Here is a 23,996-nt window from a genome sequence, read left to right on the forward strand (position 1 = left end):
ATTGTTTTGCTGAAACTCTCCCTAAATTTCTGTTGTGTCTTAAGGCAGAGGATTTTGCTTCCAGTGCTCCAGCAGAGGTGGGTTCCTCTGGGGGATGGTGGTGGGGAGGACCACAGGCTGGAGGGGGCAGCCTGGGAGCAGTGCTAACCTGTCCCTGCCATTCCTCAGTGCCTCTTGCTCACCCCCTGCATCACACTGCCTGCCCTGAAGCAGCAGCACTGGCAGCAGAGAAGTCTTGACTCCCATCCTAGAAAATTCTTAATCAGACCACAGTCTCTTCCATGCAAGCAGCAAACACAGCCCTGCATTTTACAAGGCTCCTGAACTCCACAGTGCTCCAAACAGCAATGACAGGAGTGACAGTGATGTTATATGGTACCACTGGCACAGCTGCTCTGAAAGAATCTTTTAAATCCTGTAAATAACCAAGCAATTGAAAAGAACACATGGAAAAGCTGTGTTAACAACTGAAGTGATTGTACATCATCCCAAACTGTATTTTCAGAGAATGTTTGACATTACTACTGGTATTAGTACTGCTAACTAAGTAGAGCAACAGGCTGCCAGGGCTTTAAACAAATTGTATCTATTAGCTTTGGCATTATTCCTAGCATCCAAGCATTAGTAGTGACAAAAATCAATATGGTTGATTGTGGTAATTTTCTGCACAGTTTTATCATAACTGTTCCTTCTTCTATAATCAAGGAACTGGAAAAGAATCTGCTTTCCTACACCAGTGGCAGAGCTCACAAGGAAGGTGTTTTTCTCTTGGGGACTCACTTGGGCCAGTCAAAAATGACAACAAAAATGAGGGCAGAAGACATCTTCTCCATGGTGCCAATAGTTCAGGAAGGTGAGTTTTCCAGGAAGAGGTCTACAGAGGCAATAGCCAGCCTGATAAGGTGGGAGAGAGGATCTCAAACAAAAATTTGAAGTCCTGCACTAGGTGCACCTGACAAAGTGACTTCTGCTACCAGACCATTCCTCCAGTCCCATCTGTTTCACAAAATCCTTCCATTTGTCTCCCTGTACCACAGAAATTCTGCAACTTCCAGTGAGTTGCTTAGCATTAATCCTCTGAAAATTCATTCTGTAATCCAATTCATCACTATGGAAACTGCTTATAATCAGTACTTTTTATAGCTTTAAAACACCCAGAATCCACAAAAGGTACTGCAACTTCAACTGATAGTTACTGCATTCCCACTGGAGATTGTCAGCTCTGGGAAGGGGACATGCATCTTCCTGGTGATTTAAAGGAATGAAGAATACAAAGGTGTCTAATTAAGCCCATAAATATGAGCTCTGCTGTCATAAGAGGATGAACCCATGACACCACACAGTGAGTGATGGGTCCATCATGGGCAATGGTATCAGCCCAGCTCAGTCACCTGCTGAGGTAAGGATGGAGAGAAAGTTCTCCACACTACCCCAGTGCAACAAAATCATAAGGCTCATGTGATATAATAAATCATGATCAGCTCTTTTAAATAGGCTTGATACCTTCTGCTCTGACAGCATGGCCCAAGATCACTGCCTGAACCTTGTCCTTGACAGGGAAGGATTTACAGGACCACATCAACCCACAGAGTTCACCAGCAGTGTCTAACCACAGAGAAAGAAAAGTACGTTCAAGGGAACAAGACAGGAGTGAAAACATCTGAGATGCTGGAGGGAAGCCTGAACATTTGAATTGACCACTTGGGTCAGCTACGGCCGAGTGCAGTCCTGCTCACTTCACCTGGCAGCCCAGAGGAGCTCCCCTTGCTCCTGCTCATCTCCGAGGTGTTCCTGTGGAGGAAAAAAAGGTGAGGAAAAAACGTAACCGTACCTGTGGCAGCTGGGAAAAACACTCCAAAAACAGTGAAGAAGGACTCCCCCTGGCTGTAGTCTGGCAGGGTGTTGTTGAACATCAGCTCTTCGGAGTAGCCGACGAAGCCGTGCTCTGTGGAGGGCAAGAGGAGAACCTCAGGAACCTGCAGGGCTGCAGGGGCCCCTGCAGCTGCTCCCAGCCACCACCTCCTCTAAACACATCCACCTGCAGGGGCTGTGCCCAGGGACCTCCTGAAAGGATGGATGTCAATTGTGTGGTGGGGGACAGGGCAGAAACCAGGGCTGTCACTCCTGCCCCACCTTCCTAAGGTCACATACACACACGTTTTACTTTCCAAACAAGTTTTACAGACAGGAGAGAGGGGAAAGCGATGGATGGGATATGAATGTCACACACCTGGTTTACTCAGTATGGAGTGGAGGATCCTACATCCCTCACTGCCACTACAAGGATGGCTCAAATTCTTCCACAAACCTCAATTTGTTAGGAAGGGTTAAGCCTGACAGCTGGCGTGCAAGGCATTAATTAGGAAAGGTTTTAGATGCTTATAGACAGAAAAGATAAGTCACAAAAGCAGGTTAAGGAATTGATGGGTGTGACTATTAAATAATAATTTCATTTTTAACAGGCAACACTGCTTTTTAATGGAGTATCTTCATCAATGGAAACTTTTCCTCCCTGTCAGTAATCCAAATGCTCATGCCAGCTAGGGGTGGAAGGTGAGGAAATCAGTTCTTTTTTTTTTTCTCCTGCCACTACAATCTATTTCCACAAGACATGTGACTCCAATAACTTGAATTTTCTCATTAGCAGGCAGGATGTTGTTTATGGCTGCCAGGGTGATGGCCAGAAATTAAAAAAAGACTCCATCAAAGCTGTCCCATGCCTCAAAGACAACATTAATGATGTTTGGGCAGTAGATTAAACCAGAACATTAAATCAGAGCTCTGAGCACACAACATATGCACTTAAGGTCTCAGAATATAACTAACCACAAAGCTTTGAAGTTTTCACAGAAAAACCCTATAGATAATCAAAAGTTTCCTACTACATCTGCATTCATTGTGTTGCCCAAACATGGATGGAAACACACTGATAGAAGAGGTCTCCTGCTGCTAGGCTTTGTAAAAGCACTAGCTCTCTTCACTAGGAACAAGTCCCAGATGAGATTTACAAGGAACAAGATCAGTGCAACACCATGACCTCTGGACCTCACAGATGTCTGCAGAAAGTGCAGTTTCTGGAGAAATAGAGGGGGATTTTGTGTAGGCTGTATGTTCCTGTAAGTGCAGACCTGTGTGCCTTCAACCAGAATTGATGCTCATGACAGCACAGCACATGGCCTGTCTGCAGAGCTCCCACCAAACTGCTCCAGGGAAGTGTTTGCTCCTTGACCAAGGGGTTTTTCACCAAGCATGTGCTCCTCATACAAATGTTAATTTTGCATTTAAAAAATGAACAAAATACTCATCTCACCCCATGAAGATCTGCAGACCTTCTCCAACCAGAGCTTTGAAGCAGCAGCATCAACTACATCTATGCCACTTGACAAAAGTTTGCCCACTGATTCATAAAAATCTCCAGTAAAGTGAATTCTAGCCTCTCTTGATGGTTTACTCTCACACGTCCCTATCATTCAGGTTTTCCCTAATCACAAATTGTCTTTTTCACACCACTTGCCCAGTTTGTGGAGGTCATCTGAAATCCTGACCCTCTCTGCCAGGCTGCTGCCAGCTCCTCCCAGCTGGGGGTCATCTTCAGACTGAATCTTCACATTCTCTTTTCTAACACCCAGGAAGTTAAGAAAAATGCCAAATAACATCAAATCAAAACCAGACTGTTGTAGAACCTCACCAGGCCCAGAGTCCTGCTTTGTAGGTAAACTGTCTCCAGCTGGGGTCTTCTAAAGGAGTTTTGGGGCTATATAATCCAAATGAGGCACTTTGGGTGCCTTCTGTTTCCTTCCTTGTACAAAAGGCCAAGTGCACAGACCAGTGAACAACCAGACTACATTATCTGTGGTACCACTTTGTTCATATTGTGGCCACACACTGACCATGAGACCCGCAAGTCCAAGGTCTGAGCTGCACCTGTGTGCACCCTTCAATCTTAAGAAATTAAATGATCCCCTAGTGCTCCATTCACTTGTATATTGTTCCCTTTCCTACTTTATTCCCCTAAGTGGAAATCCTCAGTGGAAGAGACAAAAGCCCAAAGCCGTGGCAGATGTCACTGGAATCACAGAAAACAACAGCCATGGATTTGTTGAAAGAGCCACAGGATGTGCCTACAACCCTATCCCACTCCTGCTTCCTCTCCTCACAGCTCTGGCAGGTGGGAGGCCATTCCACATTTCCCCTGTATACAGAACCAGGAACCTTCTTGACTAATTAAAGAGAAGTTCATCCAAATGTTAGCTGCCATTGCACCCTCATTTCTCACTCCATCACCCCCCTGTGAAGCAAACCTCACATCCCTTTTGATCAGACTAGGAGCTGCAGTCACCATCAATTTCGGGGCACATGAGCACGGGGCTGAGGACAACATGCTGGGAGCATCTCCTGCCTGCCCTCGTGCCTGCGACCAGTGCAAGTCATCTGTGACCTTGCAGCTGTCATATTAATGCCACTAATTGTAGCTGACGGGGCAATTGGGCTGAAAATCATCCAAAACAAAACAGGAATCAGCAACTGAGACCGATTGGTCAAACCCACAGAGCTCTCGGTCAGTTGTTTGCAGAGTCAATTATCCACATCCCATTGAAAGTGCACTTCAAAAGGACAAGCTTCGGAAGGAGGAGGGAAGGAAATGCGATAGGGTCTATATTTGGCACTCTGATCTTCAAACGAGGCAAGATCATTTTATACATCTTTTTTCTGTAAGGAGATCTTTTTCTCCAGCTTACTGCTGGATACAAGATCCAAACCAGATTCCTCCCTCCTTGCTCAAAATATAAAATATTTGTCTGAAAAATTTTGCTCTCAATCAATTCATGCAACCCCACAGCCTCTAAATCCTGCCTTTAATGATCCTGCTCTCAGCTGGCTTGCAGAGTGCTGGAGCTGAAGTGCTATAAACAATCTTCCCTGTGTCATGCCAGAAGAAAAGAACCCTGTTCCTTCTCTGTGCCGTGTCAGCCTTATGGGAAATGCACAATAAAGAGCAGTAACAATTTATTTTCATCATTAGATACTCGATAAGTAGAAAGAAAATAATGCATTTCTCTAGTGGTTGAGCTGATCTAAATAAACAACAGGGAAAAAAATGACCTAGAGGAACATCTGAATTATTCCCATGATTCTTCACAAATCAAGTCCTTCCAGTTGCTCTTATTAAAATGATGTAATAAACAGTAAAAACCATCTAGCAAGTTTGAAATGGAAGAGATTTCAGGGTGAGCATCCTCTGTTCACATGTGCTGGGAGACCACAGGAGGCTGTACACCAGCCTGATGTAGCCAGAGGAGGAGGAGGAAGATGGTCAAAACTCTGATGTCTTTCCAGCCATCACAGTTGCCTGGGAGGAGCCATCAGTCTTCACCTGGTTGCCACTGCTGCATACCCTCTCTCCCCCAGTGGGTTTGGGCTTTTCTTGTACTTTCTCCCACCTCTCACCCTGTGGAAGAGTGTGAAAGCACGAGGTTTTTGGCACTCAGGACTCCCCTTAGGAGGGCAGCCCCTCCATGAAGCCCAGGGTTCCAGAACGGGAACTCAGAGAGGTTGGAGAAGGGGCTCCAGGCGAAGCTGTGGTTACACAGGGTCAGCCCATTATGCAACAGCACAGAGCACAGCAGCACTGCCAAGTTCCAGGCAACCTGGAGCTCATTACAGATTAGTTAAGCCTTGGCCAAATTCAATAAGCCTGTTCACAAGCTTAAGGTTAAGTAAAGCCTGGCACCGAGGCAGAGGCTAAATAGTGCAAAAATGGAAAACCACCTTAAGAAACAGCTCCCTGAAGACAGTCCCATATTGCACTCTGCTTGTGATTAGAGATTTTAATTACAAAGGTGAAAGCTGAAGGCTTGAAATGGTGAGATTTTTTTCTTTTCCAAAATAAGTGGCCCACACATTCCCTCCTGGAAGGTACTTGCTGAGATTTGCTTTCAGAGGAACAGCTGGAAGTGTTTGTCTTGCAGCACATTTCCCAGGTCTGACCTCAGCATTTTCAGGATCCTGTGTGATGTGTAAGACATGGAGTGCCAAAGAATAATTGTGTATCCTTGGCATAATTATCTCTGCTCTCTATCTTTTTCCCATTTCTTCTTCCACCACTAAACCCTTCTGGCATAAGTTCTGAAATCCAGTTGTTCGCCTTGGATGCCAGTCCAAGCACACACCCAGAACGAGGTCCTGGTGTGGTGCTGGAAATATCCAGGCACACCACAGTGTGAGAAAACCACAGTGGAGAAAACAGGAATGGTCCTCACAGCCTGGGCCCACAGCTGCCATCCTCATCTGAACACACACCTCTGCAGTAAGATGCAGTTTCACTCCTCACCAACCACATGCTTTTGTTTTCCTCGTCCAAAGTCTTAGCTGAGGGCAAGGTACAAGCCCAGAACTTCTGAGCTTTTGACTCCCCCACAGGAAAGTCAAGGCTGGTAACTCTCAGAAGCTGTGGTCTATCAGATGACTGCTGGGTGTCCTAAACCCAACTAATCCCTACACACGTTGGAGTGCTCTACAGAAGGGAAGGAGCGAAATTCTCCCCCCAAAAAGCCCCTGAAATAGAAATTCTTCTCCTGCCTGCAGAATAAGCATCACCCATCAGTCCGGTGATGGCCAGACTCCCCCAAACACACATACTACCCATAGCTTATCACCTGAGAGCAGCATCTTCACTTGTCAAAGGAAAGTTGGGCATGCCTGGCTTAAATGAAGTAAAATTTGGATACCAAAGCACCACCAGCAATAGGTTTTTCAGCATCTCAGTGTGCAATTGCAAATACATAGGATTAACCATCCACATAGGAACTGTGAATGTGCAGAGATGGGTGCAAAGCCATGGATGTCACCAAAAGCCCAGGGACTTTATCTTTGTGTTCCCCCTTCACTCTATGCAAACACTGAAATTTAACTTCAGGCAACAAACAGCACAGGATAATTTAATGCAACGGCTCTGAAAGATGCTGTGCACCAACACAGCCAGTTCTGGGTGGCTCTAGATTTCCTCAATGAAGTGCTGGATGTACCAGAAAATGACATGAGCCCAGCTGACCACAACCACAGCCCTGCAGTGCCATACAGCACTCCCAGCAATGGGCGCTGAAAATGGTGCATATCTCCAGTGGGTTGGCATGATCAAAGAGGCATGAAGAGGACACCACAGTCAGGAATAACACTTGAATGACCTTTCCCAACAGAATGAAAATTAAATCAATCAAAGCAGTGCAGTCACAAGCCTCCACATCCCTCCATGCACACACCTGGCTTCCTGTGTTTGGGCTGGTTTAACACCAATGTTAACAATCACATTCCCAAGCTCTTCCAGGGCTGGGCTCTTTCTGTAGCCAAGCCTTCACAATTACCCAGCTCCAGCTCCTGAGGTCCTCACAATATTTTTTCCCAGGCAAGTCCAACACTACCACTGCTGATCCCAGGTAGTATGAGAAAAATGTGGAAAGGCTGGGAAGGAAAACAGGCAGAGGGCAGTAATGGTGGAGGAGGAGAGAGCACAGTGTGGTGGTTTTCTCATGCTGCCAGTCCACTGCTCAACTTGCTGTGGGCTGACACTCAACCTCTGGGATGTATGAACAGATTTTCACCAGAAAGTCCCAGTTCTCCAAGAGAAGGGTGAGGGAGCTGATGAGTCACTGAAGCAGAGGGCGTTGAGTGGCAGGGCCGCACTGACAAGAACTGAGAATAAACATGACCTTTGCTGAACTTGTAAAGGAATACAAAAACATTCTAACATCTTCCAGGACATCTCCTGCTTCACCTTTGGATAGACAGGTTTTGGCTGGAAGACTGGGAAGAAGCAGAAGGAAAAGAGAAGAGCTGCAGAGTGGCAGAGCTTGAGGAGATGGGACAAACTGATGAGACTGATGCCCCTGTGCTCTGTCAGCCACCACTGGCCTCGCCCACCCAGGGGACCACATGCACCAAGCCCAGGCTGCCCTTTTCTGCAGTCCAGTGCAATGCCTGTGCCATGTCAGCATGGAGCAATGCTCATTTCCTGCAAGCCAGGAGCACATCAGCTCCACCTTGGACTTGTGGGCAGCAGCACAGCTCCATAGCTGGAGATGGGGCATGTGCAGCCCAGCCCAGAGAAAGAAGAGCAAACACAGGATCATTCCCTCTCCATATGTCACAAATGATGTCATGACTTTGCTTCATCTCAGTCCTCAGGGCCACATCCTGCCTGCTGGCAGCTCCCACAGTCTCAGTATTTCTGCTTTAAGAATCTTAAACTAGGCAAGAGAAAAAAATAGAGAGTTTTTGTGTTGAATGCATGCAGGTCAATGATTATGCAGTGATAAAAACGAAGCTATTACAAAATTAACACATCAGCTTGTGGCCACACTGACAGATCAGTGCACAAATGCTGCAGAGCATCTGCCTGAGCTGCCAGGGCACTGGGAGATGCAGGATGTGGGAGCTCCTCAGTTCCTGCTCTACCCCACCCCATGTTGCTGTTGGCAGCCCTTAGCAGAAAGGGCTGGGAAGAAGAGGAGGTAAGGATGCAAAGGGACTCAATCCCCTCTGTAATTTCATCCCTAAATGCCAGCTAAACACGTTTACCATCAAAAGAGCTCAGAGAGACCACAGACCCCAAACCACAGGGAGCAGAAGCAAAAGCAGCACCTCTGCCACTGCTGTGACCCCACAAGTCAGGACCAGCTAAAAGTGACACAGCCAGCATCACCCCACGCCTCACAGCAAGGGACACCCTCAAAAAGGGCAAACCAAAGCTGCAAGAGGCAGCTCAGGGTGGGGAGAGAAGCTCAGTGCTATTTTTCCACTTGTGAACAAATAAGCTCCTATTTTATCATCAGCACTGTTTCATGAGTCAGGACAAACGCCACACTTACGTTCCAAATTCGTCAGAGCTGCAAGTAGGGAAAAAAAAAAAAAAAAGAGACAGGTTTTAGTGGGAAAAAAGTTTGGCAAGAGGGTGGTGGGAAAGAAGGATTAGAGCACATTTAAAGAAAGCAGGGAAGGAGCTTGCTTGCCCAATACTTTCTCTGCACCCACAATAAAGCCAGCAAACCTAAAAAGAGAGAGCATGTACAGTCTGTAATTGAAGGAGCAAAAGCCACAGTTAAAACAATCTAAAAAGGCCAAGCCCTGAGAAAGGCAACTGGAATCCCTTATCTTTTGATGGAAAAGAATGTGCTCCCTGAGATTAATGACGTGTTTACCCAAAAGGAAATCACCGCCCTTCTGAAGCAGCGAGTGTTTGTTCCTCCCGAGTCCCTGTTTTCTGCTCCAGAGCTGCTCTCCCAAAGCTCCTGTTTAAAGTCAACACACAATACAGCTTCCTGCTGCTGTGGGCTCCTGGGGATGCCACTGCCAACCCCCTCCCAAAACCACCCTCCACCGCACCTGTGTGTCCCCACCAACACCGCAGAGACAAAGCCGGGGTGTTTGGATGTCCCTTTGGAGCAGGAGCAGCACAGGGACGGGCGTCCCACTGCCAGCGCTCCTGCTGCAGGGCCATGAATCACCCCGTGCACAAACAGTGCTCTGCTGAGCAGAGGAATGAGCCAGCATGGACACCACAGCACTGTCCAGGGAGAGCACTCCGGGCCACCTCTTCCCAAGCTGCTCGGGGGTTCGGCAGCGTGTCCTGCAGGTTAGCCTGCTGCAAGATGCTCCTTTAGAGAGGTTGGACATCAGGATGGTCTGCTGTGTTAGAGGAGGCATGGAGGGACACGGGATCTCTGCACTGAATACCCTCAAGAGAGCAAGAAAGACTGGAGCAGAAGCACCAGGGCCCATCTGTTTGAGCAAACCCGAAAAAAAACCTACTTGGGGTCATCATCCCTTTACATATTTATCCTCTTTAGTAACTGCACCCACATCTCCTCGTGGAGCATCCCAGCCATGAGAGCCATCCGATCACAAGCACCTCCTCTCCCTAAAGCCAGTGGACCTGCAGCACTGGTGCTAGCCAGCAGCTAAAAATAGCATAAAAGGCAGAATAAACAAAGGGAGCTGCTTAAATCTGTCTCTGATGTTTGTCTTTAGCTAGTGGAGCGATTTTCATTTGCAGGATGCTGTCACCCCTCTCAGATCAGGAGGCAGCCTGTGCTCCCTCAGGCTCCCTCCAGCCACACCACATCTCCTGCAGCACTGGCCGGGGTGGGAGGAAATGCTAATTTCTGCCCAACTCCCCGTGTGCCTGCTTTATCTCTGCCTCAGCTTCTCGGGAAAGTGGAAAACCACTAACGCACACAGGAGCACTCTCAGAGCCTGCACGGGCAGCTCCTCACCACAAGAGCACTGCTTAAATAAAGGAAAAGTTTGGAATGTGTCCGTGGAAGTAGCTAGTAGAACTGTTTGGCACTTACTCTGTCTCTACGGGTTGGTGGGGTTTAATAACTTTTTCCAAAAAAAGAGCCAAAAAATGAACATTTTCTGCAGTTAGAAACTCTGAAATTCTGGTTAGGAGAAAAAAAAAAGTAAGATATTTTAACACAGGTGTTTCAACTTTTTAAATTCTTCTTATGTTTTTCATTATTTAATACTAAGCACTAGACTTGCTGTAATATATAAATCTTGCCATTACTATTTGATTTTTTTGATGTGGTATATTCAGCCTGGTTTGTTCAGCGGTATTCAAACCAGCTGGCGAAAATTATTTTATTCATTGCAAAGGGGACAAGAAGTCCAGTGTCCCTTGCTCCATCCTTCTTCTAGGAAAATAGCTTTCATCAATGGGCTATCATTATCAACTACAGGATGGTATTTCTTGGAAGCCATGCCCAGAGTGCCCAGCTGTGGGAGGCTCTGAAAAACTTCTCCAGTGACAAGCCCTAGGCTCAAGAGATCAGCATTTAGGCTGAATTTAGGCACAACAATTGGAGGAAAATGAGTGGCAGTTCAGTGGTATGACACACATCCTCTGGACTCGTTGGAGCGACCTCCCCTCCATCTCGGAGCTACTCCATGCATTGTTTGGGACAAAGCCCAGTCCATGCTGATCAAATCCCCATCTTATAAAGGAAAGATGATACAACTTAATCCACCAGATCCTGCCATGGATCTTCTGCCATCCTCATGACTACACACTCCCAGCTTCCCATAATAAATTATGGATAAATTATCCATATGAGAGTGGTACTTCAAAAAAAAACTGTTCCTTTTGTTGACTTTTTGATTTTGTGTCTAAAATGACAGTTTGTTTTTATATGTTTTTATATTTGGAAGGTTTTCATTATCCTCTATACACAACGCACACACAGCTACAGCCTTAAGTCTGGCTTCAGAATGTAAATCAAACCAAACAGTGTTTGATTTTGGAAAGGTTGAACAAGGTGTTGTCACCTAAAAGGATTTTTTGTTTGCTTGTTTGAAACTATTAACTGAATTCTGTGCAAGTCATAGAATACACTTTCCCTACAAAAATCAAATTTTCAATGGATGCATTTTCAGTAAAAAAGAAAACCAGAAAGAATCACCTAGCCACTATCCAGATCAGGGAAGGTACAACCAGGATAAAATCCCTTACTTATAGACAAAAAAGGCCAAAAATTGTTAACACAAGCCAGGAGAGAGGATGAACAGTAGATAAGAACCTATTTCCCACAAAAAGGTTTCTCGTTAGCCTAGGAGAGGAATGCAGACTAGAATTGAAGTGGCTGGAGGAAAATCAAATACCTGGAAATTATCTTAATAAATTAAATCCCTAAATAAGGAAAGCTGATTCAGGGCACAGCTGAACTGTGACTGGAATTGAACACTGGGTGAATGAAAAAAAAAAAAAAAACAAACCCTGGAGGTAAAATACCTCCATCATTTGAAAACTGATGGTGGCACCAAAAAAAAAATAGAGAAAAAGAAATCAATACAATTACATAAAGCTGTCCCATCTAAACACAGCAATGGGGAGAGAGGGAGAGATTGTGGGGTGATATATATCTTCCTCAAACCAGTCAGTTTTATTAGTTCTCTGGCATTAAACAAGTTGCTGCTGAAGGAGAGCCTGCACAGGAGGTTTTATGTGAGGAATGGGTGGGGAAAGCTCACATGGAGGCAAAGTCTAGCAGGGAACAGAGCCAGCCAAGGCACTTCAGGATTTGTTTACAAGAACTAGGAAGATGATCTTAGCATTGCTTTGCAGGGAAACAGTGAAGAAATTAAAGGTTAAAATCAATGTGTACAAAACCTCCTGTGTGCATCAGGAACTCTGTTGCCTATCAGGCAAGTTTAAACCTGTAACAACCTCAGCAAACCCTCTCCTAACTCCAGGGACAGACCTGGGCCAGCCAGTCCCTGACAGCAGCATTCAGTGGCCCTTGTCAGGGTTTCAGGGGGGGCAGGACCCTCCTCATCCTCAGCAGCACGTGGCAGAGGGCTGCTCGCTCTTGTGGACACTCTGATGGAGCAGCCCAGAGCAGAGAAGACCGAAGAAGAGCACCAGAGGTCTTCCAAGCAAGGTGGTTTAGTGCAAAAAGGAAGGACACCAGGTTGTGCCAAGTCCTCAAGAGACACAAAACAGTGGGTTTAGGCTGCAGGAAGAGGGGGTTAGCCTGTGACTAGAGCAGGGTTCCCCAAGGATGCAGCAAAGGACCCATCACTGGAGATGTTTAGGTGCAGATTGGATGCACATGGCATCCATCCCCAGTGCAGCCCAGTAGGTGCAGGAGGGCGGGACCCGCAGACCCTGAGCCCTCCTCCCCTCTTTACCCACCTCCTGGGAGATGCCTCGGGGCGGTGGGCTCAGGATCCTGCCTGGTGTCGGCAGAGCAGGGCCAGGGATGCCAGCCCCAGCCCCGGGGTGCAGCAGCTGTGCTGACACCTGAGCATCTGCCGGCAATCGAGACTGCTGCTCCTCATCCTACTGCTGGGTGTCCTCCAGCAAGGGAACAACGTGAAAACAACCTACAAACAGGGCAGCAGGGTCACATCTCAACCTGGCCGGTTTGGGTTTTAGTTCTAAATAAACTGCTTTAAATACCCACTTCAGAGAACCTGGACAGAGCGGTGTAGCTTTCCTCTCACTATCTAAATAAGGCCTCTAACAATGTTATCACTTTCCAAAACACATCTGTCCCGCAGCTCCTAGCCCAGACAATTGGCAGGTAACCAGTTAATAAATGTCTTCGCCAGGCTGTTGAATAGGCTGGCCCCGACTCAAGAGTGATGTCAGGGCCATTCAATGCACTATAATTGGAAAAACCTGGGAAAAGCAATCCCATGTTTTTTAATAAATAAAGAGTGTATTAGCAGCCTCCTGCCTTTATTCACCACGGTGTGTACCTTGTGCAGTAGCAAAGTGGGATTTTATTTTTTTTTTCTGCTGCCGCTTGCACGGTGATTTCTGCTTGGGATTTGATGCCAGTTTCCAGATGTGTTTCAGGCCAGGAAGTCAGCAATCAGCCTGGATAAAGCCTCTGGGATTTGCTGCAGATCATCTTCTGACACACACATCCTTCCTGCACCCTCTCTTATGATATTGGGGCACACCCCTTGTGCCCAAAAATAAAACAACCCAGAGCCAAGCAGAAGCCCCTGATTAGGATGCTTTGATCACTTTCATATTCAACCTGTGGGAATATTTTTCATTAATTCAGTCCATCGAAGCCCCAGAGGCAGCATTTGAGGGCTCTTTACAACTCCAGAGGGTCTATATACATAAATCACTTCAACAATTGCAGGTTCCCTTCTGCTGGAGCAGCTCCAGGCAAAACTCATCTCCCACAGATCCTCACCAGTGGTACCCACAGGACAGCACCAGCTCCCCAGCTCAGCCATAGAACATCGGAGGGGGATGAATCCTCCAAAGCACTTGCCCTCAGAGGAACAAATGAAGATGATAAATGAGTTTCCTGGGCTCTGTGCAAGCAGCTTTGGGAAGCTGAAACCCAAGCGGGTGACATGAAGGATGTGGTTTGCATGGAAAATAATCCCAAGCAGAAGCACCCTGACAGCAATATGCTTTCAAACCTCTCTGCATCCCTAAGAAATTAACTACTCAGGTTTCCCAGCCTGAGGAGAGGGGGTTAGCCCCACACAGCCAAGCTCCACGTGGTACCATCTACTGCAGGACAGGGGAATCCCTGCCCAAGGGGACACAATTACTGAATTACTAACAGGATAATTTATTTCCCCACCGCCATCAGGCATTTAAGAGGCTGTTGTCGGGCCCCTTTTGCTCAGGTTGTGACTCCTTTCATCTCGCCATCAAAGCACAACCAAATTAACACCAGCCCTCCTCCCACTGATCCCTCCCATGAGCTCCCGCAGCCTCTCTGCTTTCACAGGGCACCTGGGAGCCGCTACCAAAACAGGAAAGCAGGCGCCTAATTGAAAGGGAGTATTTGGGAGTCACCCTACACAAAAATTAGCAGAGATATGCAAGGAAAATAAAATAGTGGGCATTAATGGACGGCTTATCTTCCTTTTTTCCGTGACTCTAACGTTCAGGACGTGAAAAGGGCAGAAAGTTTCACATGCTGTTCTGAGGAGCTGGTCAGGGAGAGTAGCATCCTCTCCTCTACTTTCACTGCTCCTCCCAAAATAACTCAGGCTGATTTTGAGGTATGGACCACCATCATTGAAATACAGACATACACAAGCCAAAACAACCCTGTGTTGCTACTGTGAACATTTATAGCCAGTGCTGGGTCTTGGTGATGTGTTGAGAAGTCAAGTGCTGACTGATTTCAATTCACCTGTGTTAGGTTCGCTAAAAACACTGACCTGTGCCTAGGGAGAAAGGGAATAGGGATGTGTCCTGTCTGAAGGAAGGAGCATGGGGGTCTCTTTCTGGAGGAGGGACTGGATTTTGAGGTGAGTGGCCAGAGACAGCTCAACGAGGCTGGTTTTCAGACAGCACAGGGAGCCCCTCTCCTCACTACCCACCCTTGGCAGCGATCCCAGCCTGGGACTGTGACCAAGCCCCAGGGGAAGTGCCAGCTGAAGCCAAGGGAGGATTTAGGATTAACTCCAAAAAATCAGTGAGTCCCACCCCACCCTGCAGGCAGCCTGTGGAAAGGAGCAAAAGCCCTGAAGGGCAGGCAGAGGGACAAGGTGGCCTGGTAGCAAGCAGGCTGGCAGGCCCAGAGGGGTCAGCAGCATCGGGACAAGTGACCCAGAGCACTCCCTGTCTGCTGGAGCCACGCAGCTCCTCCAGTCCCAGCTCCTGGCTGCAGGAGCCCAGCTGGCTCTTGGAGCAGGAGCGAGCCACAGCGAGAGAGAGGAAAGAAAAGGAGAGAGAGCAGCAGGAAGCCCTGCTGAGAAGCCCCCTTTTGTGTAAACATGCTCCGTCCTCAGACTAAAAATAAAGGCAAACCACAGGAAGGGAGTGAGTGCTTGGACAATATCCGATTTGGTGTGTGCCTGGGTGTGAGCTGCGGGAACGGGGAGAAGAGCAGGGGACTCCACCCAGCACAACCACACAAAGGCAGCCAGTTAAGACCTTCAAGATGGACAGGCATTCCTGGAGATTATTTAAATTCGAGTGAGTGCTGCTTGGCAGATGTGCAGTGCTTTGGTATGTGCGCAGCACTTGGAAATGTTAAGTGAGGGAAAAGGCTGCCGTGGCAGAACAGGCAGGATGGCTGCGCAAGGCCCATTTTACAGGGTCAGAGACTCAGACCCAAGGCTGTGAACTGGAACCCCATAAACCTGCCATAAAACAAGGACATGACCCAGACAAGCTGTCAGCTACAAATCCAGCTCACAGCTCCAGCCTCAAAAACCACCTCTCCCTGCACACTGCCTATGCATCTCCGTTCCTGCTGCAGCCACAGGACCAAACTGAAAACAACTGAAAACTCTCTCTGTGGAGAATCCATCAGTGGAATGCCCACCCCAAAGGGGTCTCAAATGCTCCCCCCGGTGCTGGGCTTGGATGCACTGCACCCTGCCACTGTCATCAGCCGGCTCTGGAGCTGCACCACCAGCTGCAAGTCCCACGCCAAGCTCCTTGCAGGAGGGATGGGTGCGATCCCCAGAGACAGGCGTGCCTCCATCCCTGCCGCGCAGAGAGCGGCCAGCACAGCGTGAGGAGGCTCCCTGGAGCCCAGCGCTCACCCTCGGTGCTGACACACCACTCAGAGGCCTTCTGGAGAAATGCAGGGCTTGGGAGGATCCCCCCGCCCAGGCAGGCTCACAGGGAAGCGCCTGTGGAAGCAGAGAAGCTCAAAGCTGTGCCCTGCACGGCCGCAGTCCCACCCTGGGGCAGCGCTGCTCTGGGGCGCTTTGGGGCTTGGATGCGGCCACCCCAGCCCGGTGTTCCCCCCGTGCTCTGGAAGGCCTCCTCTCTTTAGTCAGCCATGGCTAAACTGCAGCATCTGCAATGCTCTGCCCCCTCATTTCCTTTCCTTTCTCTATTTTCTATCAGAAGAAAATGACAGTCCTCGGCAGTGGAGGAAATCAAAGACAACTATGTTGGCCTCCACATGGGCATGTTTCCTGCTGACGTTTGTATTCCTTTAATTCTCGATCCTTTAATCCTGATCCTATGCTCACTTTCCTACAGTCAGGTCTCACCTCAAGTATTCATTTTTCTCTACTATTAGAAAGGTCTACTACAAGCACAACAAAAATACAACACACTGCCCCCAGCCCCGTTTCCTCTAGACAACAACTTCCTATGAAACGCAGCTGTTAGAGCAGGTCACTTGCTTTCCCTGCAAAAAGCACACCCCAGCAACACAACTGTCCTTGCTGCATTCTCATTTACCAGCACTGCTGAAACTTCCAGAGGCTCTCGTTTGAGGCATTTCCTACACGTTAAATATAAAGAGCAAATGCCTTTCCATAAGGCTCTGTCTGGCAGGGGAGCAGCTGCTGCAGTCCCCACGCCACCATCCTTGCACACCACAGCAGCAGCACAAAATAAAGCAGCAGCAGAATGACACTTGTGCCATCGGTACCCACATGGCACCTCCTGCCACCCAGCCCAGCAGCTGAAGCACAGCTGGCAATGAAAACTGAAGATCTTTCCTTAAACTGGCTTTAGTCGGTCACTTGCAACTCCCCCCCAGGGTACTGCTGGACACAGAGGAAGCCAAGAAAAAGGTGACACCTTCTGTTTACTCAGCTAATTACACTTCATATTTGCTGGAGTGGCAGTGGCATCCTGAGATGTGTTTCCCAGCAAACAGGATGTGTCTCCCAGACATGAGAAAGGGAGCAGGACTTGGTGTGAGCAGAGCTGCAGGTGGGAGCCCTGAACCTCCCCCTTGCCTGAGCTGGAGCTGTCACTGCAGGCTGGGAAAAGTTAGGAGAGCTCCCACTCGTGGGTCCTCCAGCAGTGACCCAACCCTCACCCAGCTCCCTGCTGTGATCCCCAGCACAGCCCTGGGCAGCAGAGCCAGCAGAGTGGACAGCACAGCACAGCCAGGGTCTGAGTGACCTCAGAGGCCTCTGGACAAGATCTCCACAGCTTAAACTCACAATCCTCCATTTTCATGGGCACAATGCTTAATGATGAGTTAGGCAGCAGAAGGCTACAAAGAACACTGCAAACACAGATGCTCTCTGTTGTTAGAAAACCTCCAAGGGAAACATAACAAGACACAAAATGAGAGCTCAGTCCCTGGGGTTAAACACCTAAATTAATAAGGCATCTTCAGTCATGCTCTGGAAACACTCCTTGCAAAATTATGGGTTGTCTCTAAAAGATGAGTACCAAAGGACAGGGGACATGTCTGGAAGCTCAGAACTCTATCACTGTGCAAGTGAGTGTCACTTCACAAACACAGCTAGGGAGAAAACCCCAGGGAACTAAAGCCTGCTGACCCCCATGCAATGAGCCCCCAGTTTTACCTGGATCAAGATGTGTAAAGGACCCAATGACAAAGTCCAGTGTTGAGACAGCCAGCAGGAAGAGCAGCAGGAGCTGGAGCCTGATGATCCACTTCACCCCAGCCAGATTGATCCCCAGCAGGCCAAGCAGGACAGCCAGGGAGATGCCACGCACTGCCCAGATGTTGCTGAGGCTCAGGACACCTGCAATGGACTCTGCAAAGCCAGTGATGTACATGGCACCTGCAACACACTGAGGGACACAGCTCTGTGAGTGCCCAGGGGTGAAAAAGGGATCCCCATCCACAGGGCCCAGGGGCTGTGGGGGCCTCTGCTCAGACAGACAGACAGACAGACAGACAGACAAACAGACAGACATTTGCTGTCACAACCTTTAATGTTATCCTGGCCTGCAGGGACTGAACCTTATTCCTGTAAGACAGCACACTGCCAAGGCAGCAGAGCTACTGCCCAGGCTGGCTGCTAGGGCCAGCAGCCCAGATGTTCCACTGTAACATCTACCCTCTTATTAACACTCCAGGAGAAACCACACTGGCTTCTCTGAGAGAGAAAAGGATGAGTCACCTTCTATGTCTCTTCCCTTCTTGTGTTTCTCTGGAGGCAAGGGTCCCAGTTCAACACCTGCCTGAAGAACAGCAGTTTGTTTCCTCCTTCACTGCCTCCTGGGGGTTATTTTTAACTTGGTGTTTAGTTTGGATGCAAACTCTGACTTTTCACCGGCTCCCCATCTCGCTGCTGGAATGGAGCCTGCACTTTGAGCAGAGGACATTGTGTGAGCCGTGCCTCCCTGAGCTCCCAGGAAAGCTGCCTGTGTGCCTTGCAGCAGCACAGGACATGTACTCTGCCCCGGGTGGCCAAGAGCCTGCAGGACAGGACATCTGCAGTACATGCCTGGGCCTCAAACACCACTGCAGGACAACAATCTAAAATACCAGGATGTTTCCCTCCAGAAATTCCCACTAGCTGACACTTTCCAGTGCATGGCATCCCTGGAAAACCAGGTCAGGGCAGACAGCTGCATTTGGCATGGCTGGTGTGACCTTTATCCTGCAACCCCACCATCCCTGTGCACAGATGAGGGATGTGCAGCTCCCACATGACTGGAAGGGAGAAACCCCCACCCAAGACAGCAAGAGCAGAGCCCTCATTCACTGCAGATCCCCCAGCCGGGACAGACCCAGCCCTGCTTCACTGAGGATGTTCAGTACAACCTGGCTCATACCTGGGGGCTGCAGGTTCTGTGTGGTTTTCAGCAAGGTTGATGGCATTCAGATGTTCAGACTCGGACACCTACAACTTGGGGATCCTGGAGGATTCCCTTCCACCACAGGAAGGGAATCCTCCATCGGGGGAGATACACCTGAGAGTCTTTCTGTGCAGCATGGGTACACCTGCCCCAGCCAGAGCAGGGAATTGGGAGTACCCCATTTCTGGCAGCAGTTGCCTTATGACAGAGGTTACAGCACTCCCTGGGCATCCTGTAGCAGAGGATCAGACTGCAGCTGGTGCAGGGCACGCTGGGCAGAAAGAACAGCTGAGAAAGGAAAGGCATCAGCAGCTTTCGGGAGCAGGGAAAGCCATTTTAAGTGAGTTGCCAGCTCCCAGCCCGCAGCCCCTGTGCACACAGGATGCCAAGCCAGGGGCCAGGGCTGCTGCAGCCCAGCTTTTACAACCCCCAGGACAGGCTGCAACCTGATTGCTTTCCCAGATGGGGTCCTCTCAGAGAGCAAGAGTGGAAAATATGACAGGAAGGATTCTCATGTGTGGCCCCTTTCCATATCTTGGCTTGTAACTGGGTTCAGTTTGTATTTTATGGACACTTGCTTTTAATCTGGAGTGAAGGGAGAAGAGGGGATTATTTTTGGTTTGGGGGTTGTTAAGGGGTTTTGGAGATTGCTATAAGCTAGTCAGTTAAAAACAAGCCTCCATAAAAATGCTTCTCTGCTCACCACATTTTATACTGTTCATAATATCTTTATGGGGGGAGAGGGTTAAGTTACTGCAGGTTTAAGTGATTATTTTCCATTCTTTTTGTATACTACTGGTGTATTTTTGTGCTTCACCACCACAACAGCTCCTCGGGACCTTTCAGAAAATCCAGAACTGTGACTTTTGGCTTACAAGAAGTCAATTACCTACGGCCCTTACCCCTGCCCAGCTCTGCTCCCACACCAGCTCCACTTCTGCTGGCTCCCAGAGAGAAGCAGCCAAGACTTGCCCGATCCCTAAGGCTATGTGGAGCACGCCAATGCCAACCTGCCAGTCCACAGCCATCCACTGAGCTTTGCTTGACCACCCTGACCTCTCCTGCTTCATTTAATTTCAGTCTCCCGCCAGCAAGGGCATGTCCTGGCAATAAGGGGTAATTTGGGATGGGAGGACATGACCTGCATGGCTTGTCCAGACACTCAGCTCCTCCACCAGGGTGACCCTGCCAGGCTGCACAGGGCCATGCCCAGGCTTGCTCCTGGGGAGCAGCGTGGGGCTCAGTTCTCCCTGTGTGCTCTCCCACGTTGTCCAGCACAGTGCAGCACTACCCAGATTTTACTTGAAACATTACTTTCTGCAGCAGGACAGAACAAGATTAATATCTGCATTGCAAAGTTTCCAAATGTTCTTTGAATAACTTTTTTAAATTACCTGGCCAAAAATGTAAAGGAGGCCAATGGTGCCCCCTATTTGACCTCCAAGGACAGTAGAAATCATGGAGTAGACTCCTCCACTTCCAATGCTGCATTTCTCACACACCCCAATTCCAGACAAGACTGTCACCAGGGCAACCAGAATGACAAAGGACACCAGAAACATGCCCATTACAATGCCAGTGTTTCCCTGGAATGAAAAAAAAGAAATCAAATAAAGATTAATTCACACCAATCTGCTGGGACAGAATAAGAACCTACCCACTTCTAGTCACTAGTGATCTATGAATCTGGAGTCATTACAGATTAAAAGAAACCCACTCAGACACCCCTACTTGTCTAATTAATGTAATTGATTGCCAAATTTACAGCCTTTATTAGCAACCTTTGATGAGAACCTGTCTTGTCCTTGAGCCCGGGGCTGGGCAGACCTTTGCATGAGCAGGTTCTGCTGTGTCAATGGGCTCTTCCATGAATCACTGATTTTGTCCTCTGGTTTAAAAGGAATGAGGTCAAACAATGATTCAGCCACCATAGGATCATTGCCTGTCTGCACGGTTTAGAATGACATGCTCAAAAAAAAAAAAAAAAAACAACCACACTTTCATAACAAAAAGTAGTTTCAAAATTGAACCCCTGGGATTTGCAGCAACTGATTTATTAACGGCATCAGGCTTGCATTTTAATTTTTCAGAACATTTACCTTTGAAAGCTCTGATCCTTCCAAACAATGAGATCCCAAAGAACAAAACCCCAAAGGCAACTCAGCGTGGAAGATAAATAACACTCTGATAAAGCAGCGTGCACCGGCCCTTATCTGCGGGGCGTACGCGCAGTGGCAGGTGGCTCTCGCCCTGCCTGGGCTCGGGGGACTTTTCTGCACAGGATTCAGCCCCACGGAAAAAAAACCAACCCTTCCTGCTTGGGGTGGAGGGAGGGCCCCAGGAGGAGCCACGGTCTCACTGTGGGGCAGAGAGAAAAAGCCTCTGAACAAACACAGCTGCAGGTCCCCGCTGGCAGCTTTAAGGACTAGCACAATCTCTTTTTTGGGGTTCAGTTTGCCATTCAGGGTTGGATTTTCAGAAAGAGAAGGTGCTTAGTACCTCCAAAAGAATTTAAGAACTCTTCTGAGCCCAGGACCTTCCCACTCACTCACACATGGCTGTAATTTATTTTCCAGGGTCAAGAGCTTTCCCCTGTGCTCCAGCCCACCTTCCCCTGCTGACAAATCGCTCAGGCCAGTGCACAGCAATCAGAAGTCTCCTCCAGTGCCCAGTGCTTTGTTCACATCTGGCTTCCCTTCCTTTTACTCATATTCCAGGCCATATCTACATTCCCTTTTTCCAGCCTTGCTCCAGCAATGTTCATCTCTGAGATCATGCTAGCCATGATGGGGTTTTTATCACCAGCACTAACAGGCTGCTTCCCAGCTCTGGGGTTGGTTGAAATCCTAGATATTTTTTTTCCTTTTCTCTCTCTCTCTTTTTTTTTTTTTTTTTTTTTTTTTTTTTTTTTTTTTTTTTTTGTGAAAAAGCAGAAACATATCCAGGATGTTGCTATCATCATAAAATCCTATTTTGGTTCAGCATCCTGCTGCCTTTGACAGGGATGTTATCTGGTCAGTGGGGAACAGAGCCAAGGCTTGCTATAAACACAGCTGTGGTTGGGTCAGCACCACAGCCCACCCCAACCCCATACTTCTTTTTAAAAAGACAATTGTTCTTTTTCTTCAGCTGCTTACCGCAGGTTAAATGGTTGATAAACATTATATGCTTCAGTAAAAAAAAATAAATAAAAATAAAAGTAAACATATGCAAACATTCACTTAGCCTTGGGCTGTTCCAGAAAGTTGGTACCAGACTATGACAACAGTTAATGGGCAATCCAATAGCTCCTACAGAAGAAAGGGTTAACACAAAGACCGAGGGGGATTGCTGGACTCACAGCAACAATAGCAAGCAGAGAAAATGCTTGAAGAAAAAGCCCCCATTAAACACTGATGCTTATTTATGCATGCATGCTGGAAGGGGTTAGTGCAGCAGCAATCCCTGTTGAGCATTTCAGCAAGATTAGGTCCCCTGGAACTGCAAAGCTTCACCAGCCCCAGCTCCAGCTTTGAAAATTTATAGCAAAAACCTGACTCTGGGAATAGCTCAACACATGACTGTCCTCTGGCAGGGGAGCTCTCTGCCAACCCTGACTTCTCCTTCCTTCCCTTTCATGCTAGCTTCCAGCTGGTTCAGTTTTTCTTTTATTTACTGCCTTTATTTATATTTGTGTTTGCTCCAGAAGTAACTTGCTTTCAAAGGCGATGTGGAGGAAATAAAATCAGAAGGAAAAGGAAGCTAAAAAATCATCCCAACTTCTCCACCATGACAACTGCAGCTCCCCTCAACACCTCCAGCAAAGCAATTTTCAGTACAGAGTGCATCTTCCTGCTTTTTTTGGAAGGTGTCCACCATGCCTGTGACAAGAACTCTGCCTGAAGCTCAAATCCCATCCATCTCTGGGGAAGGTTTCCATCTTCTGAGGGGAAATTTTGAGGCATTTTACAATGTTTTGCATCAGGGAAGGGGGGACAGTATTCCAGGCTCTGGCCCTCAGTATTAAGGACCCAGCAGTGGAAGATCTTTTGATAACAATGACAATTTCACCTGACTGAGGATTCCCCATCCAAAAAATCAGAGACTCCAACACCGACATATTTGGAAGAGAGCTCTTTCAGTGGTGTTGGGAAGATGGGTGAGTGGCTGTAACTACTTTACCTGAAAAGTGCTAATTTCTCCTCAGCAATACAACACAAGGGTGTCCCTGCTCATTGTCAAGGTTGGTTGTTTTCCGTTCTCTTTCTGAAAGCTCAGATAGGAAACCACTCACAAAGACCACTTCAGCTGCACAATTTAGTGGAACTTTTTTGAAAAGCTACAAAACACCAGAAGGCATGAGCAACATCTATAACCAAGAGCATAGAATCCAAAACTCTTGGGTGGTGATGGAGATACCAGGTAAGGAAGGGCAGAGGAAAATGTCTATTCAAACCTTCAACCAAGTCAGCACCAACTCACCACAAGCCATCCCGTCCTCAGGAAAAGAACCACTCCAAAAATGTTGATCATGCAGGAGGTGAAGACCCCATCCCACGTTCCAAAAAGCACCGGCTCCCACACAAACAGCTGGATCTTCCACCAGGGCTTGGTCTGTGTCTGAGATACCTAGAGAAAGGCAAAGCCTGGGGTTTACCACTCATGTTTTGTGGGCAGGCTGCACAAACTGTGCCACAGCCAGGCAGCAACAGGGGGATGGCCACCAGCAGCTGCTAAGACACTCCTTTGCTGCAAATTGTCCCTAAGATGAAGGGTTGTTGGGATGCCTGGGCCCTGAAAGAGAGGGCTCCCTACAATACCCTGTTTGTATTCTTGTAGGATAAGCAGCAAAGGAACCCTACTGAGCCTCAGTGAATTAACCCCAATGGATGAACCAAAAACACCATTCAAGGGTCCCTTACAGAGCCTGCAGCTACACACTGTGCTTCTCCTGTCCCTACCAAACACTCCACCAAGGCAAGCAGGGCCCTCAGTG

General features: G+C 48.1%; 1 protein-coding gene across 4 annotated transcripts in view; it reads right to left on the reverse strand.

The window, feature by feature from the left end:
• Positions 1–23,996, reverse strand: part of SLC12A8 (solute carrier family 12 member 8) — a 51,207-nt gene that overhangs the window by 23,025 nt on the left and 4,186 nt on the right. For all 4 annotated transcript variants that reach the window (XM_063400892.1, XM_063400894.1, XM_063400893.1 and 1 more), the window contains exons 3-6: positions 23,483–23,629; positions 20,416–20,607; positions 17,776–18,007; positions 1,832–1,945 (exon numbers count right to left, since the gene is read on the reverse strand). In XM_063400892.1, coding sequence (XP_063256962.1) covers positions 1,832–1,945; positions 17,776–18,007; positions 20,416–20,607; positions 23,483–23,629 — 685 coding nt within the window. The remainder of the gene's footprint in view (positions 1–1,831; positions 1,946–17,775; positions 18,008–20,415; positions 20,608–23,482; positions 23,630–23,996) is intronic.

Source organism: Prinia subflava, chromosome 6 (assembly GCF_021018805.1).
Source record: "Prinia subflava isolate CZ2003 ecotype Zambia chromosome 6, Cam_Psub_1.2, whole genome shotgun sequence".
Classification (NCBI taxonomy): Eukaryota; Metazoa; Chordata; class Aves; order Passeriformes; family Cisticolidae; genus Prinia; species Prinia subflava.